Source organism: Phasianus colchicus, chromosome 4, assembly GCF_987193195.1.
Source record: "Phasianus colchicus chromosome 4, bPhaCol1.hap1.1, whole genome shotgun sequence".
NCBI lineage: Eukaryota > Metazoa > Chordata > Aves > Galliformes > Phasianidae > Phasianus > Phasianus colchicus.
The window spans coordinates 50,161,368-50,177,340 of NC_143439.1; the positions used below are offsets into that span (position 1 = coordinate 50,161,368).

Here is a 15,973-nt window from a genome sequence, read left to right on the forward strand (position 1 = left end):
GCTGCCACACTGTGCCATGCATCCACATTTTCTGAGGGATGTGCAGAGCTTGTGCAGGAGATAGGAAACAGCTCTTCTTGGAGGTTTTACTTATTCTCCATGTGAAACATTTAATTTCATAGAGTAACTCAGTTGTAATTCAATTTTATGTTCTGTTTTCATTGAATCATTAAATTCAGAAGAAGATATTTTTCTGAGTGCATTTGCACAGTGCTGTGAATGAAACTATCAAAGATCAGTTTCAGCCAAGCTGTCATTGGAATTGTATGTCTGTGCCACTGGCCAACTTCAGAGGCTCTTAATTAGCCAACCACATGCACAAAACCCACTTATGAGAACTTCTTTAAATCTTCAGGCTATGTAAGTGTATTTATGCAATACATTCTCCAGAGCAATGCAGTCTTGCCTTTGATTCTCTACATTGTTCCCTCCTGAATTTGGTAGGTTTCATCATATTTCACATTAAGAAAATTATCAGCTTCCTGGTACCTTGCTTTTTATGCAGTTTTTTTTTTTTTCCTGAAGTTTGTATTCTGAAGGGAAAAGAAAATGCTGACTCTGAATTCCTTATTCCACACTCTATCTTACCATTTCTGTCATTCAGATTAAAAAGATTCACTAATGCCAGCAAATTTAAACTCCTTATATTCCTCCATTAGAACAAATCTGTTATCGGTGGCAGCACAGTAGACTCTGTCATTTCAGTACGTGACAGCAGGTGTATGGTTGTGAGGTAAGGGAATAAAATCACAGAATCACAGAATTGTAGGGGTTGGAAGGGATCTCTAGAGATCACTGAGATGCCCCCCCCCCAGATCTGTCCTTCATGATGTGTGTCTGGTTCAGTAGCACCAGCAAAGAGCTGAAGGTCTGAGGGAGATCCCAGGACCCCTCATGTCTTCATTCAGTCCAAGTCGAGCAGAGTTGTGGGTCAGGAGGTCTGAGCTTGGTAATGTCAGGTACTTGTAAAACAGGCTTCTACATGGACATGAAGCCTCATGGTGCATTGGCTCCTGTGTGGAGAGTCAAGGCTGCTGAGGTGCTAGCACATCTCTGTGCTGCACACGGGCACTGCCTGTAGCCCCACAACACTGCTGCAGAAGGTGGTGCTGGCAGCACAGAGTCCCTCTGACACAGAGCATCCTTCTGCTCTGCAAGCATCTTTGTGTCAGGACATCTGAGTTTAACTGCTTCTTGTGTCAGCATTTATAGTCTGAATCTTGCTGTTTGGTTTGATTGTTCCAGATTATTTTTACACACTGCCCCAGATGAAATAGTTAACAGTCTCTTTTGTGAGTGGCTTGACACATATCGATTTGCATTGATCAGACAGTCAGGCTCTGTATTTTAGTAGAGAAATACATACATTTAGAGAAGCCACCAAACTTATTTTTCCCTGCTTTTCATCCAAATAATTGGCAGCTGTTGCTAAGGCATGAATTTTCTGGGATAGGATTCAGGGTGGGAGGGGTTTGCATTGGGAAGGCTGGGCTCTTGTGCAAATTGTTTTTCTTGTGCACATGGAGTATGCTGCGGCAGTGCACGTGCAGGCAGCTGCATGAGTCCTGCAGTCCCTGCTCTGATGGCTCATCCATTTTTTGTCATTAAATCAGACAAAAAAACCCTTCCAAAACAGTACAAAGTAGTTAAAGAGCACATGCTTCAGTCTTGCTCCCTATGGCAAATGTCACAGGAAAAAGAGGTACTATGCAAAAATCAGAAAAGCAGATGCAAAATGCTGCTGGATCACTTTAGTCCTGAAAGCTAATTTATAAAATGACTTCTACTGGTTTGTTGATGAGAAAGAAAATATTGATCTGAATAAATTTTGTGTTGAAGAATGCCTCAGTGTACTGCACCATGCACGCTTACCATGAATTTAGAGCATATTAGTCTGCTGTGTTGAACAATTGTTATTTTTAATTAAAAGCTTTTGCCACCTGGTGGAAAGAACTAGTACTTCAATTAAGCAAGAAATGCATAGTGCTGGTCACATACAACGTATATTTGCTAGCAGGAATAACTTTCTAAAACAAATTATTCTGATTTCCTGCAGAATGTAGAAGAAATCTTCCAAGGGGAATGGTGCTCTTTTTTCGCATGCTGTTTGAGGCTGTATCTCATTTAAGCACAAAGTTCTTAACAGGGCATTCATTTGTTTGATGCTCTCTTGTTTGGGTCTACTTTTTACCCCACTGCAGAGGTATCTGTCTGCTCTTCCCTGGATTCTGGGCTCAGCCACTGTGCTGAGTTCCTCAGCAGTAGGTTGAGCCTGACTGGCAGCTAAGCTGCTCATTTGCCCCCCAGCAGGATGGGAAAGAGACTTAAAGGCAGAGTGCAGAATAGTCAAGATAAAGATAGTTTAGTAAGTTAAGAAAAGCAATGAAACAAGTGAAGCAAAAGCAGTCACTCATCGCCTCCCACTAGCAGACCAGTGCCCAGCCAGTCTCTAGCTGCCTACATCCCAAGAGAAGCAGAGAAGGCCTTGACCCTGTGCAAGCTCTGTTCAGCAACTGCTGAAGCATAGGTCTGTTACCAGCACTGTGTTGGATGCAAACCTTAAATATTGTACCATATGGGCTGCTATGAGTCACAGAATCACAAGAGTTGGAAGGGATCTCTGGAGATCACCTAGTCCAACTCCCTGCTAAAGCAGGTTCCCTACAGCAGGTTGTACAGGAACATCCTAGCAGGTTTTGAATATCTCCAGAGAAGGACACTCTGCAGTCTCTCTGAGCAGGCTGTTCCCGTGCTCTGTCACCCTCACAGTAAATATAGGAAATTAATTCCACCCTAGCCAGACACCCTCACAGTTGTCTGACTCTTATCAGCTCATTTATCAAAAGAAAGTGATCTCTTGTGACACTATATAAAGCTTTTGCAAGAGCTGTAGAACGTGTAGAAGGCACTACTGTGCCTTCAGGTAGTTGTTACTCAGCGTTTGTTGAGGTGCTCCTTCCTCCATGTCATCATTTCCTGGTGCCCCAGAGGCATGGGGCTGTGCTGTCATTGTTGTGCTCTCCTCCATCCAGATGGGATGCACCTTACCAGAGCATCTCCTTGACCCACAGCAGCCCTTTGGGGCACCTCCAAGTCTTATTTCCTCACTTTGTCAGATTCTGCTTGTTTTGTAGCTGGATATTTTTTAGTTAGCAGATGGGTTCGTCCTTTCTTACCTATTTGGGCCCGTTTTCCTAGATGGAGCATGTGGAGCTTTCTTCACAACATTTCTGAGGTAATTTTTCCTGCCCCTGCTATTAGTAAAAACTATTACAAGCACAGAAGAGCTAGTTTCTTGTAGCTTCACCTCTGGTCTGCTGGCTGTATTGCCCCAGAATTCTTCATCTTACACAGAACAGGCAGGGCTGTCCTGGATGCTCACTAGAGCCACCATCAATCAATACTTAAAGGACACCAAAGCTTTCTTCTCCCAAGGCCCTTGGTTTTCTTCTGTTACTGTGCTAGTTCTTTGGTTCTTGCATCAGGGTTTTGGTAGTTCTTCTCCCTTTGGTAGGGAGAAGATACCAGGGCATGGAAACAAATGGGTTGAATGTTTTGTGTTGTTTTGTTTTTCTTTCCCTTAATGTTGACTAATCTGCTTTCCTCTCTTCCTTGAGATTAGTCATGTCTGCTTGAAGTCCCTGTATGCCTGTAAGAACTCAAATAGCAGGAAAAAGACCACACCATATTTTAAAGAAGGAAAGAATAGCACAGGTGCTTAATCCTGAGCTTCTTTAGGATTTTTAAGTTGTCAGGCTCTTCTAATTATGGTTTATGTTGCCGGTGGTCAAAATGGCAGTTCATCTTGGCACAGATTGTGCCTGATTGCAGGCACATCTGTAAGTCCTGCATTTCAGCACTTCGTCCTGGAACCTGTTTGGAAATCTTCCTCTTCTGAGTTCCCAAAATGCAAGCAACTGGTTCAGCAGTTTGATGAGGAGGACTGGGTTGGCATGACAACCCGTTGCATGCTGCAAGGAAAGATTGCACCAAATGACCAGCTTCTGCTGTTTGTCACTCCTTGTTGAGTAATGTTCCCCAAATTAGATGAGTTTTTCTGATTTATAACTATTTGTCCTAGTGACTTGCGTTTTTGCTGCGCTTATGTCTGAGATAGCATCACTGCAAGAAGCTTGGGAGAGGCTACCTGCTGGCCATCATTACTGTGAATTACGAGGGCGAGTGGTATTGTCAGTTATGCTATAGAACATAGTGAGAAGAAAATTTGTCTTTTGAGTGTATTTTCCTGAGCAGCCTATATTTGCACACTGAGCCCACTTCAGGCAATAAATGTTATATTCAGGGTCTATGTTCTTACTGTTTTGCTGTTTCATAGAGAATGCTCATTTATCTTTGCCTTCATTCATTAGCACAACATATCTTCCTTTCCTTTCTTAGGTCTTTCTTGATGTTTAGTGGGCATATGAGGGTAGGTTGGAGGGAGTAATGTGCACCCTCTAGGGTAAGAGCCCAAATCAGTGGGATCTTCGAGAAGATTTCATTTCAGGTCTTTTCTTTCCCTTTAGTTTGATTTTTTTTTTTAGGTGTGGGAGATAGAAGGAAAACATTTTTATTTCAGTATCTTGGAAGTTCTGAAGAGTAAGAGATGCTTTCCTCCACCTCTTTCATTTTTAATAAAACCTCTTTATCCCCTTCTCTTCCCAGTTCCTATCTATTGTGCCCAGAAATATAGCATCTGCAACATGCATATTCTGTTGTCAGCCAGCAGTCTCCTGGTGCTTTCACGCCAGCAATGAAAAATGCCATCAAATTTTAAGCTAGTTGCTTTCCATTGCTGCCAGAACACTGCTAACAACATGCTGTTGGATCCTGTCACCATCCCTTTCCTTGCGATTTTGCCGTTAGAAACTTTTACTTTACTAGTGAGGCTATGCTGTTGGTTTTTTTGTTTGTTTGTTTTTAATTTCTTTGTTGACACTGTATGTACCAGCTGCTGGAATGTGAGCAATGGAAGAGCCAGAGACTGAAAAACGGATTTCTGAATTTAGTTTTGGCCAGACTATTTTTTGTAGATTTGGAGAACTCTGAATATGTCCCAGGTTGGACCATTGTGCTCCCAGCCTGAACACCGAACACTCTAACATTTCAGTGTGGTAGATAATCAAAGTCTAGATCCAATCCTGCTTCATCCAATACCATTTGGATGGTATCTCTTTTCTTTTGAAAATCGTTATAGGTAGAACAGGTATAAAAAAAGTCCTAAGAACTGAGAGAGGTAAATGAGAAGTAACTACTTTCTGAAAGGAGAAAAGTGAGATCTCTCATCTTTGTACAGAATGAGTATTTTCTTTCCTAACCTATTTAGATAATTTGGATCAAGTGCTTAGAAGTATTGTTGAGTCTTGCAGGAAAATGGTCTCACTTGGTCATTCAGCCACCACACAGTGAAAGGAGCCCTTCTTTGCTGAAAAGAGGGACTGAAGACCAGACACTTCTACAATTCCAATTAAGCTGCATTTGCATCATCTAGAAACTGCATTTACATCATCAGCTGCTTCCAAGTACAAGAAATTATGCTTACAGAAATGAATCTTTAGAAAAACAAACAAACAAAAAAAGCCATGCTCAAGGACTTCAGTGGAGAGGCACTGACCACTCTGTCCCTAGCATTTTGTCTGTCATCACTTCAAAGAGAACTTGGTGGTGGTTCATTTCCAAAAACAGAATATAAGAATGTGATCCTGTTTCTTACAGCATACATGTGCTTTTGGCTTCTGATTCTGTTTGACATGCTTCTTTTGCACAGTAGTTGGCAGTTATTAGTTTCACTATGATTCTTTCTAGGGGCATATGTCCACCTGGCATAGCCTCACATCTGCCTTTTGGAAAGCACAAGTCATCAGGATATCACACAATGCTGCACCAGCAGCCTGCAATTATTGGTGTATGAAGTCAAAACAAAACCTTTCATCTGCAAATCAGTGAAAAGCATAGAAAAGACTGTGAGTTGCAGTGTAGAACTTCACCTCTGGGTTTGACTAGGGAGGTATAGCAGAAAGGTTCCTAATGGTCATAAATCGTTTGGTTTTGTTGCACATAGGTCGTAGGATGCTACATCAACAGAACAGACATCAACAGTACAGATACCTGCTTCCTTTCTCCCGCATGTTGTGGCTGAGCCCTTTTTTCAGAAGATTAAAACTGAAAAGACTGTTGAATTTAACAGAGTGTCAGTGTGGCCCTATTTTTTTTTTTCCCTCTGGACTCTGCTCTGTTAAGAGGCTGTTATTACTGTGGACTGTATGACAAGTAGACATTTTGACTCGGTATCATACTGTTTAGCAAGATCTTCGGAATTCAAAGGAAAATTATTTTACTACCCATCATTCTATAGTCAAATAAAGAAAATTTGTCTCCTGTAGTATGTCTCTGCTGCAGAGCATTCATCTATCCTGTCAGATTTCGTACGTTGGCTTTTACTTACATCTTCCTTGTGTTCTGTATCTTGTGATGGGTCATTACCTTCCATGAGCATGGTGAATGCTTTCACCTATTACAGAAGAGGGCAAGCTAGGTTGGTTTTCCAGTCTGCGCTGGTAGGAAGTCACAGCCTGTGAGCGGGTTAGCCCTGTGTGATCTTGAGGTGTGTTTGCAAATTAGTTGTAGGTGGGACAAGGTTGCATTTATTTCAAGTAGGTTTGCACAGCTGACTTTTGTTTCCTTAATTGGCTAGTTCAGTAACTGATGTTCCAGTGTGATCTGGCTTCTTCCTGTTCAGCTGCATTAATCAGTTGATGATTAAATTTAACTCTGTGTTTTATCTGAGAACATATGTAAGCATGTTTTTGTATGTCTTTTTGTTAGTGGATAATTTTTCTAGTAAATAACTAGTACTCAGCCAGGTGATATTTTCTTACCCCAGAATGCACCCAGCTGTTTTACCTGATTTCTTTCCAAGTGTTTATTCATGCACAAGCGAATTTATTATATTCTGGCTAAATGTTACACAAATATTGTTGTTTTTAGTCTCTGGATTGACAGTTTTCCTCTGCTGCTAGTTTTGTACAGTTATACTTCAAGGTTACTTCAGTTTAGGTATTTCTGGTAGTATGTTGTTGCAATAAATAATTGTGTTGTTTCCTCTGCATCTTTGGTTGATTTGTTTAAAAGAAATAATTCAGCCACATCATAGCACTTCACAAACAGCATATGTAAATACATGTGCATACATATGTATGTTTATATGACAAGGAGAGAAGCAGTGTATATCTTCTTAAAGTGAGTACAGTGACATTTCATGTCACGGCGCTGTTGAGGTATGGTTGTTTAATACTGTAAGCTATATAAACCTGAACTAATGTGAAACTGTTCCTTATTATGTAATAAAGGCTTATCATTTTTTTGTGCCAGCATATACTGAAAGGCCCAATGTGTATATTTTATGAACACTAGCATTATTGTGATATTTTGGAATTCATGAACCACTTATTTAAACTTACTCATGTGTATTTGGTCTTGTGCTGTGCATACTGCACTGTGGTACTGAGATAATTAATCTTTGTACATACCAGTATTTTGCGTGATGCAGTTAAGGTATTGAAAGTTTTGTTTTCTTTTTACCTGGTTGGGAAAAGTGCAGGTAAGTTGTTTGACTTGAAAATAAAAATGGGCCAGGTTGTTGGAACAATCCCAGATACGTGTAGGAACTGGGACAGGAACTCATTGAGAGCAGCCCTAAGGACTAGGACTAGGGGGTCCTGTTGGACAAAAAGCTTGACGCAAGCTGGGCAACCAGAAATAGTGAGTGGTAACCCTGTGCACAGAGGGGAAGGGGGATTGGAACTGGATATCTTTAAGATCCCTTCCAACCCAAGGCGTTGTACAAATATGAATCCACTTCAGGACTTATAAGAGCTTAGAGTCAGGATCTATGTAGGTGAATGCAGGGGAGGCTATAGAGGACATGTTGAGGTGAATATTAGGTATACTTGGGAATCTTTTTAATTGATTATATGATTGCATCTGATCTATGATATTGGGCTGCGATCCTTAAAGATGTTATTGGACTTAAGTGTAATGATAAAGTTATGTTTCTTTTCTGCAGAACTTTCTCAGATTAGCCCTGAAATTGTAAATGAGTAACTTAAGAATTGAGAGTGGCATTGTGTGAAAAGTTGCCTGGTTTGTGCTGTAAAGTGTAAAAGTCAATCAAATTATCATTCCATTTGTGTGTGAGTTTGCATGTGCCCGAATGAGGACAGCAGAAGTGAGAGATATTGAGAAACAGGTAATAGAAGTGCTGAAGCACCTACTAAGAAATGTTAGTTGGGCTAACAATAAACTTCTAATTCAATAAAGATGTGAAGAAGGAAGATATAAAACAACTGACAGTATAAATCAGGAAAATGTTTTAATCTATTATCTTTTTCTGTGTTTTTTTTTCACGACAAGTGAAATAAAATATTCCATAAATACGTTGTCCAACGGTTTCAAATAACTGACCTTCTACTATCTTCCACTAATTTAATGGAAAAACAGTGGAATTCTCAGCATATCAGCTTCATAACAGTTTCCTAAACAAACTCCAGTGCTTCTGATGGAGTGGATTTCTTCCCATGGCCAGGTTGTTCTGGAACAGGCTCTCTGTAGAGGTGGTGGATGTCCTGTCCCTAGAGACATTTAAGGCCAGGCTGTTCAGGGCTCTGATCAACCTGATCTAGCTGTAGGTATCCCTGTTTGTTGCAGCAGAGTTGAACTAGATGGCCATTAAGGGTCCTTTCCAACTCATCTGGTTCTGCAATTCATCTACTGTCCACTGTTGGTGTTTTGAAGCCTGTCTCTGAAAGCTGGAAGTGAGTTGCTGGAATAGATGGGGCCACTGTTCGTTGGTACAGTGCTTCCTTTCTTTTCAGTGTTTTTTTTTTCTTTTTTTGCTAGAACAGTTTGTATGCCAGTGTCAGCCCCTCATGTCTGCTTCAGTCCAGGAGGTTATTGCAAGTTGACAGCCCTTGGAGTATAGCAGCTGGTTAACAACACATAACATAATGACACCTCCAAAGCACTTCTAGCTGGGAGGTTTTAAAGAGCACTGGCTCTCTTCCCAGCCTCTGGAAAGCATGTATTCCCCAGGAGAAAACTGCCCTTGCTGAAGTACAGCTGTTTTTCACATAGACGATGCCTCTGCCTTTCTAAAAAGTATTGTATTTTTTTTCCACTGGTGACATTTCTTATACGCATTTGTAATTTCATATAAATTTGGGAGTGTCTCTAATTATGATATGAATTGCTGGCATGTTCTTCAGTTAAAAAGAGATTTTTCAGCAGAGCCAGCATTTCATCTCTGTGTTGGCACTGTTGATGAGTTTGGGCTTTTTTTTTACTACCATATTATAAAACCAGTTCAAAATACTGTTACTTCTGACAGCCAGGGTTGTATGCAAAATGGTCACTACGTTCTTTTATTTGCATTATGTTGAGCAAGTAGTCTTTTGGATGTTGCAAGTAGAGGCATTGCAGGTTCTGTTTTTCTGTTATTTTTTCTTTCTTTTGATAAGCTGATTTTGAGTAGCAGAAATGCATGCTCTGCTAGCATGCGTTGACAAGGGAAAGTAGTGCGCTGAAGGGAGCAGAACAGGTTACACCACAATTCCAAATATTTCTATATGCTGTATTTTAATGTACCTAAAGTAAATATTACTAGAAAAGCTAGTTTATCTGGTGGTATTGGGTAACAGCCATATTGGAATAGATCTTTGTTGAGTTTTCCCTCTCTTTATAGGCTAATTCAAACCACACAGGCTTTCTCGTCTTATTTTGAGATCAGTAAGTCAAGGTTTTTCTTTGGTGTTCCTGTCTATAGGAACAGTACAACAGTAGTACCTGCTGTGCTTTATTTGCATCAGGTGAAGACCTATGAAAAAAAAAAAAACATTCATATATTTTTAACATTGATTCATTTTCTTTTCTGTCTGCCTGTCTTTCTGTCTGCCTGTCTTTCTGTCTGCCTGTCTTTCTGTCTGCCTGTCTTTCTGTCTGCCTGTCTTTCTGTCTGCCTGTCTTTCTGTCTGCCTGTCTTTCTGTCTGCCTGTCCTTCTTTCTTTTCCTGTTCCCAGCAGATATATGGAGTGATCAATCATTTCAGACAGACCCAGACTTACCACCCGGATGGAAAAAAATCAATGACATTGCTGGAATCTACTACTGGCACATACCTACGGGAACAACTCAGTGGCAACGTCCCGTGTCTGTTCCAACAGATCTTCAGGGCTCAAGGAAAGGATCACTTGGTTCCATTACTCCATCTCCTACTCCAGAAACTGAGGTAACATGCTGTCCTGATGTGTGCTGTGTACTATTAAAAAAAATAAAAAGACATACCTTCTTGAAATGCTTGAACATTACCTAAAGTAAGCTTTAGAATATGAGGCCTGAAGCTATTCCAAAGTATAGCTTCTTGTTGACAATATATTGTAATAGCCTACTTTTCATGTGTATTTTCTAATGGCTGTGCCTCATAAAGCATCCTAAACTTGGGATGTGTAGGATGAAATCAAACATCATATCTCGCATAAATAAGTCAGTGCGTGATTGATGTGAAATGACTGCAGTTGTCTAGTGTGTGCTGAAGCATTACTCCATTATATGGGTACATAAAATTTCTGCACATTATAGCTATCTTTTTGCTAGACTATTTGTAATTGCATCTTCTTTTTGATTCACCTAGTAGGAGTGGAGTATCACACAGAGAATTCATTTGAGACACCAGCTGCTTTACAGGGTAGTTGCTATTAAATAAATATCAAGTATTCTCAAGTGTAAGCCTCTTAACATCTTGTCAGTACAAAATATCTGCGTGAGTGGATCACTGTGTTGCAGTCAGTCTTTAACTAGAAACAGAAAGAAATATGTTCTCTCTTTCTACATGGGCTGAAAGAGCAATATATGATAATGCCTTTTAAAATAATCCTTGAAGGCACAGTTGAGAAGGTTGATTGAATGTCGTATACATAGAAATGTAAAATAAATACTGAGAAGGAAGAGCATGCTTCAAAAATGGAATCACATTGGTTTTTAACGTTGAGTTGACTTCTGTGGAATGAACCATTAATACAATAACAGATTTTGAAACATAATCCTTTTTTGTTCTGACTTTCCAGAAGAATGTCTACAGCTTTATGGCATCAATTGAAGTCTTTGTACTTGCTTTGATTTTTGTATCAGGCAGTATTTGGTTGTTATTTTTTTAATGTATTTAGGTATGACATTTTTTTGTGTTCTTGACTTTATTGATACATGCACCAAAATAACTTAGGTGAAAGGCAAGGGGAATTAAGGACATTCGTATATGTGTTACAGTTTTGACCCTGAAACTCCTGTATAGACTTAAACATGCACATTCTTGTTAATTATTTCAGAAAGGTTGCTCCCACATGTTCACAAATGCTACTCATAAGGTTGCCAACCTTGACCACACCATCTTAGTTATGGTTCACATCAGTAAGGTGCCTGTTCACCAAACACACTGGAAATCATTTCTGAGAGAGGTTCATGAAGAAAGAACATCAGTTGGTATCAATCATGTAGAAAATAAGAAAAAAAATCAGAAATGCTCCATATAAATTCCTGCAAATTCTTCCAGCTTCAAATTTCTGGATTGTATAAGTGAGGGATATAACTTCAACATTAAGTATTTCTCTAGAATATGGACAACATATGGGCTTCAATAGGGAAGTTGTAGATGTCTTTCATTTCACCCAGAAATCAGTTAGGTTAGTAAATTGCAGAAGGAGAATGCATATATTCTTTTGAATTATTTTTCTACCTCTGTTTAAAATATCTTTGCAATGAAAATGTTAGACCTGCTGGTAGTGTGGCATATGTACCTTTAATCTTTTATAATTTTGGTTTCTTTAAACTGATAATAATTGTAGCAGCACAATTTTAGTACAGTGTGAATGTATAAAATAAGACGCTTGAGCTATTCTAAAATGCCATATATGTGAGTATATGAGTACTCACATTAAACTCATTTAGATTTTGATGTGGACATGCTAATGCACTGAAGAATTTGATCCAGTCAACATATGCATTTCTATGGCAGGATCAGTACAATATACTGTATCTTAAAAGATTATATAGAAAATAAGCAAGTTCCTGATACTTATATTAGTATGTTAATATTATATGCCTTTTTTAATTGTAGATGTAAGCTGAAGAATTCATCTCTTGAAGGTTTCTATGTTCACCGATAAGCTTCTAACATGCTACTATTTAAATAATACTGATTTTTTTTTTACTATCATTACTAAGATAGCACTGCAATAAATACCAGCACATTGATAGAATTAATTTGGAAATCTGTTTCTGTCAGTCTGAGACAAAAGATGTGGAATTTGATCTAGAATGAGGCTCCCAAACATCTGTATCCTGGTGCTGCCATTGGCAGCAGTGGTTGTGGTGGACAGGTTCCAGTTTGAGGCTGGAGCACTTTTGAGCTGTGTACTGCTGGTTCCCATAGGGCTGCTCGGAGTACAGGCATCCAAACTGATCTGGCTTGGAGGGCTGCCTTAGTTCAACCCTATGGGCAGGAATTTGTATTGTTTTCTTCTGAAAACCTTTTTGATGGATGAAAGGGCAATCTAGGATTGAAAATTGGTGTGGGTAGCATTTCTTATTTCTCCTAATAGGCTTTTGTCACTCCATAACAATTATTTTATCACTTGTTTGTGAAGCATCAAGTGCTAGTCTTGAGTTTGTTTGGGCTATTCCAGCTTTTAGGTTAGTCAAACATATAGAAACTTTTTTTTTGTTCCCTGAGTAATGCTATTTTTACCCTTTGTCTTGTTCCTTCTTTATTAATTTATTTGTTATTTATTTTAGCTTTGTGTCCCTGTCTCTTAAATGATGTGACATACAGAAACTTTGCTTCATTTGGTAGAATGTGGCTCACAGCTGAGAGCAGTCAACAAAGATAGCCAGTTATTCCATGCCTGGTTGCAGGTATTTAGCATGAAGTACAACTGCTAGCATTGAACAGCAAGTTACAAGAAAATGAGCATGGAAGAATGGTGCTGTAATGCGCACAAGTGGCACAAAAGGCTTTAAAAAATGAAAAATACCGCAACGTCTTACTCTTGCTCAGGCTGTAAGACAATTTTGCTTTTCAAGATAATTAGCGAGTTTCAATCCAAACCAATTACAGGTTATGCATTATGTGAAAATTCTGCTCATTTAGCAGAAGTGCTAATAAAGACTAAGTATGGCTAACCTGGATTATTCCTTCCCTTTCTACTCCAGCAAAAGCACAAAAACTATATTTTGTTTTTGGACAGGTGGTTAAAGTTCACTTAGTTTTAGTTGGCTCTTTTCTTCTCTGCATTGATGAATTTGATGAATGACTTCCTTTGTAAATCCTCTTGTTTTGTATGTTTTCTTCCAAATTTTAGAGAAATTACTGCTTTTTTCCCATTTCCTGTGCAGAAAGAAGGAGCTTAATTTTCAATAAGAACTTCTTTGAGGTCCCAGTAGAACGTGATGATGGTAGTTGTCTTCTTAAAGTCTGATTCATCACACACCTGGATCACCTCTAGAAGTTCTTCTGTAGGTAACATAATCGCCAACAGCTAATAATTTAAAAATGAGGGGCTTAGTAGGAAAAGCTAACAACTATTAATTAAGTCAGAGGCATGTTTGGGAGGAGTACTAATGGGAGTTGTTTTTAATCAATAATTACTCCAGGGGAGATTTCCTGAGAACACTTCTGAGATGTGAGATCCATACTGTGAATTAATGTATTGGATATGTGGGTGCTGCTTGGCCTTGGAGCAGAGCTTGTCTTGGGAGGGGCTATTATTAATTATTATTAATTATGGTAATTTGTGATGATTTGGGGAGCTACGAAATGGTGGCTTCCTTGTGGGGAAGAAAGGGGGACAACTCCAACATTAGTTGCTCCTCCCAGGCTTTGCAGGGAAGGACAAAACTCAGATTGCATAGTGTTAAATGCACTATTGCCTTATTAACTGCACCACTGAATGCATCAGGGCTATTAGAAAGTTAAATGGAAAATGAGAGAGTGGATGGTTTGTTTTATTTTCTTCTTGAAAAAAAAAAAAAACAGAAAAAGGTTCCTAGATTTTGCAAAAGTACTTTCTCAGCAAAAAATCTCTCTGCACTCCTTATTAATTCTCCTTCCCTTCTTTCTGTTCCTCTTGCTTTTTCCCTAGAAAATATTTGATCTTTACCTTGTATGTATCTTCTCCTTGTCTATATCGTTGTGTTGCAGTATTTCTAGATCCAGTAGTATTAGTCTCTTAACAAATGTGCCAATCAAATGGAAATCCTTGTGTTTCCCCTAAATTGCTGTTTACCAGGCTGTAGCAGCTGTGGCCAACATTCATATTCAGATTTATTTTGCTTGCTTTTAAGATCATAGTTAAAGAATAATTTCATTGTTCGTTCCTAATTTATATTAACTTTCCTTGTTTCAATCATTTGTTTTGGTAAGTAACTGTTAGAAGCATGTCTTCTCTTCCCTTTCCTCCAAATGCCATGGTATAGTAATTAGCTGAAGTTTGAGGTGATCTGTTCCCTAACCCATCCTGTAAATATCAATGCTAACAACAGTGTCTTGTGTTTTTTTTTTCTTTTTCTTTTTTTTTTTTTTATCAATGTGCTTCTTCCTGTGTGAATAATTATGTGTCTAGAAACAGCCATGGAGTGATTTTGCTGTACTGAATGGGGGAAAGATTAATAGTGACATTTGGAAGGCAAGTATATTGTCAGATTTTAGAACCTTTAATACTATTACTCTTGTTTTTTGCATGGCAGTGGCTGTTTTTTCCCCTTTTATTTTTCCATGAATGTCATTCATAACTTAGGCCGAAGTGAATGGGGGTACTGCTAGGGATGTGTAGCTCACAAACATGCTGCCTTTTCTGATCTTTCCACATGGAATGGATTCAGTCTAAACTTGCAGGGCAACTGCCATGATATAACAAATAAGATGCCTGCACTGAATGAAATGCAGCTTGAGAATATATATGCATGCCTCTTTTCAACTTCAGCCAGAAGTACTGTCGCTTCTTTGCAGGGAGGATTTAATTTCCCTTTGAAATAAGAAATAACATGGCGGTGTCCTTAATACTGCATTGACCAAACTGCCTTTATCTCTAGGACCTGCATGCAGCCACTGTGAACCCAGACCCAAGTCTGAAAGAGTTTGAAGGAGCAACGTTGCGCTATGCCTCTTTGAAGCTCAGGTACGATGACTTCAGAAATTCCCATGGAGAACCAGTTTCATATGGTGCTTTCCTTAATTTTTACCTTATTTTTAAGTTGATTTTTGTTTGTTTTTTCTTTAACAGAAATGCTCCACAGTCTGATGATGATGATTCTTGTAGCATCAACAGTGATCCAGAAGCCAAGGTCTGTAAGAAAATACACTGTGAGATAACAATTAAAAATTTGCAATTGTGAACATAACTTGCAAGCTGCAGAATGTCTCCTAGGTTGTGAAGTTTAATACACTCCTCCTTTTGGCACAATGTAGGTTGATCACGCAAGACTAATTTTTTCAAAGGAATTTGCAATTTAAAGTTTTATTCAATTTGGTCAGGAAAGTGTGATCAAGAGCCAAGAAATTGCATGTTACAGCTGAAAAGTAAGTGGTAGTAACTGGCCCCTTGCACAACCAAGTGAGTTTTCTTCTTAAGTAAGAGAGGGGTTTGTTTTTTGTTATGGCTGGACAGCTTCCTGGGGCTTTCAGTGTTGGCAGTGGCTCTTTATTCTGAAGTTTGTCCCCTCTTTAAATACTCCTTGCTCAAGTGGCTGCTTCAACTCTCAGATACCAACAAGGAAGCTGCTTTTTAGAAAAAGGAACTTTGTATTTTAGAGAATGGAGAATGCAGTCTAGTTTGAGGATAAAATTTATAGATAAAAATGAGACTACTATGTGAACAAGCACCATAATTAAATCAGGGCCTTCAGTGATATAATCTAAACTTTCTGAGGA

At 39.0% G+C, this 15,973-nt stretch overlaps 1 protein-coding gene across 18 annotated transcripts in view; it reads left to right on the forward strand.

The window, feature by feature from the left end:
- APBB2 (amyloid beta precursor protein binding family B member 2) overlaps positions 1-15,973 on the forward strand; it is a 166,852-nt gene that overhangs the window by 93,113 nt on the left and 57,766 nt on the right. For 13 of the 18 annotated variants that reach the window (XM_090139517.1, XM_090139522.1, XM_090139518.1 and 10 more), the window contains 4 exons: positions 10,074-10,282; positions 14,667-14,729; positions 15,136-15,221; positions 15,327-15,387. In XM_090139517.1, coding sequence (XP_089995643.1) covers positions 10,074-10,282; positions 14,667-14,729; positions 15,136-15,221; positions 15,327-15,387 — 419 coding nt within the window. The remainder of the gene's footprint in view (positions 1-10,073; positions 10,283-14,666; positions 14,730-15,135; positions 15,222-15,326; positions 15,388-15,973) is intronic. The other 5 variants (XM_090139526.1, XM_090139523.1, XM_090139527.1 and 2 more) reach the window with 3 other exon arrangements.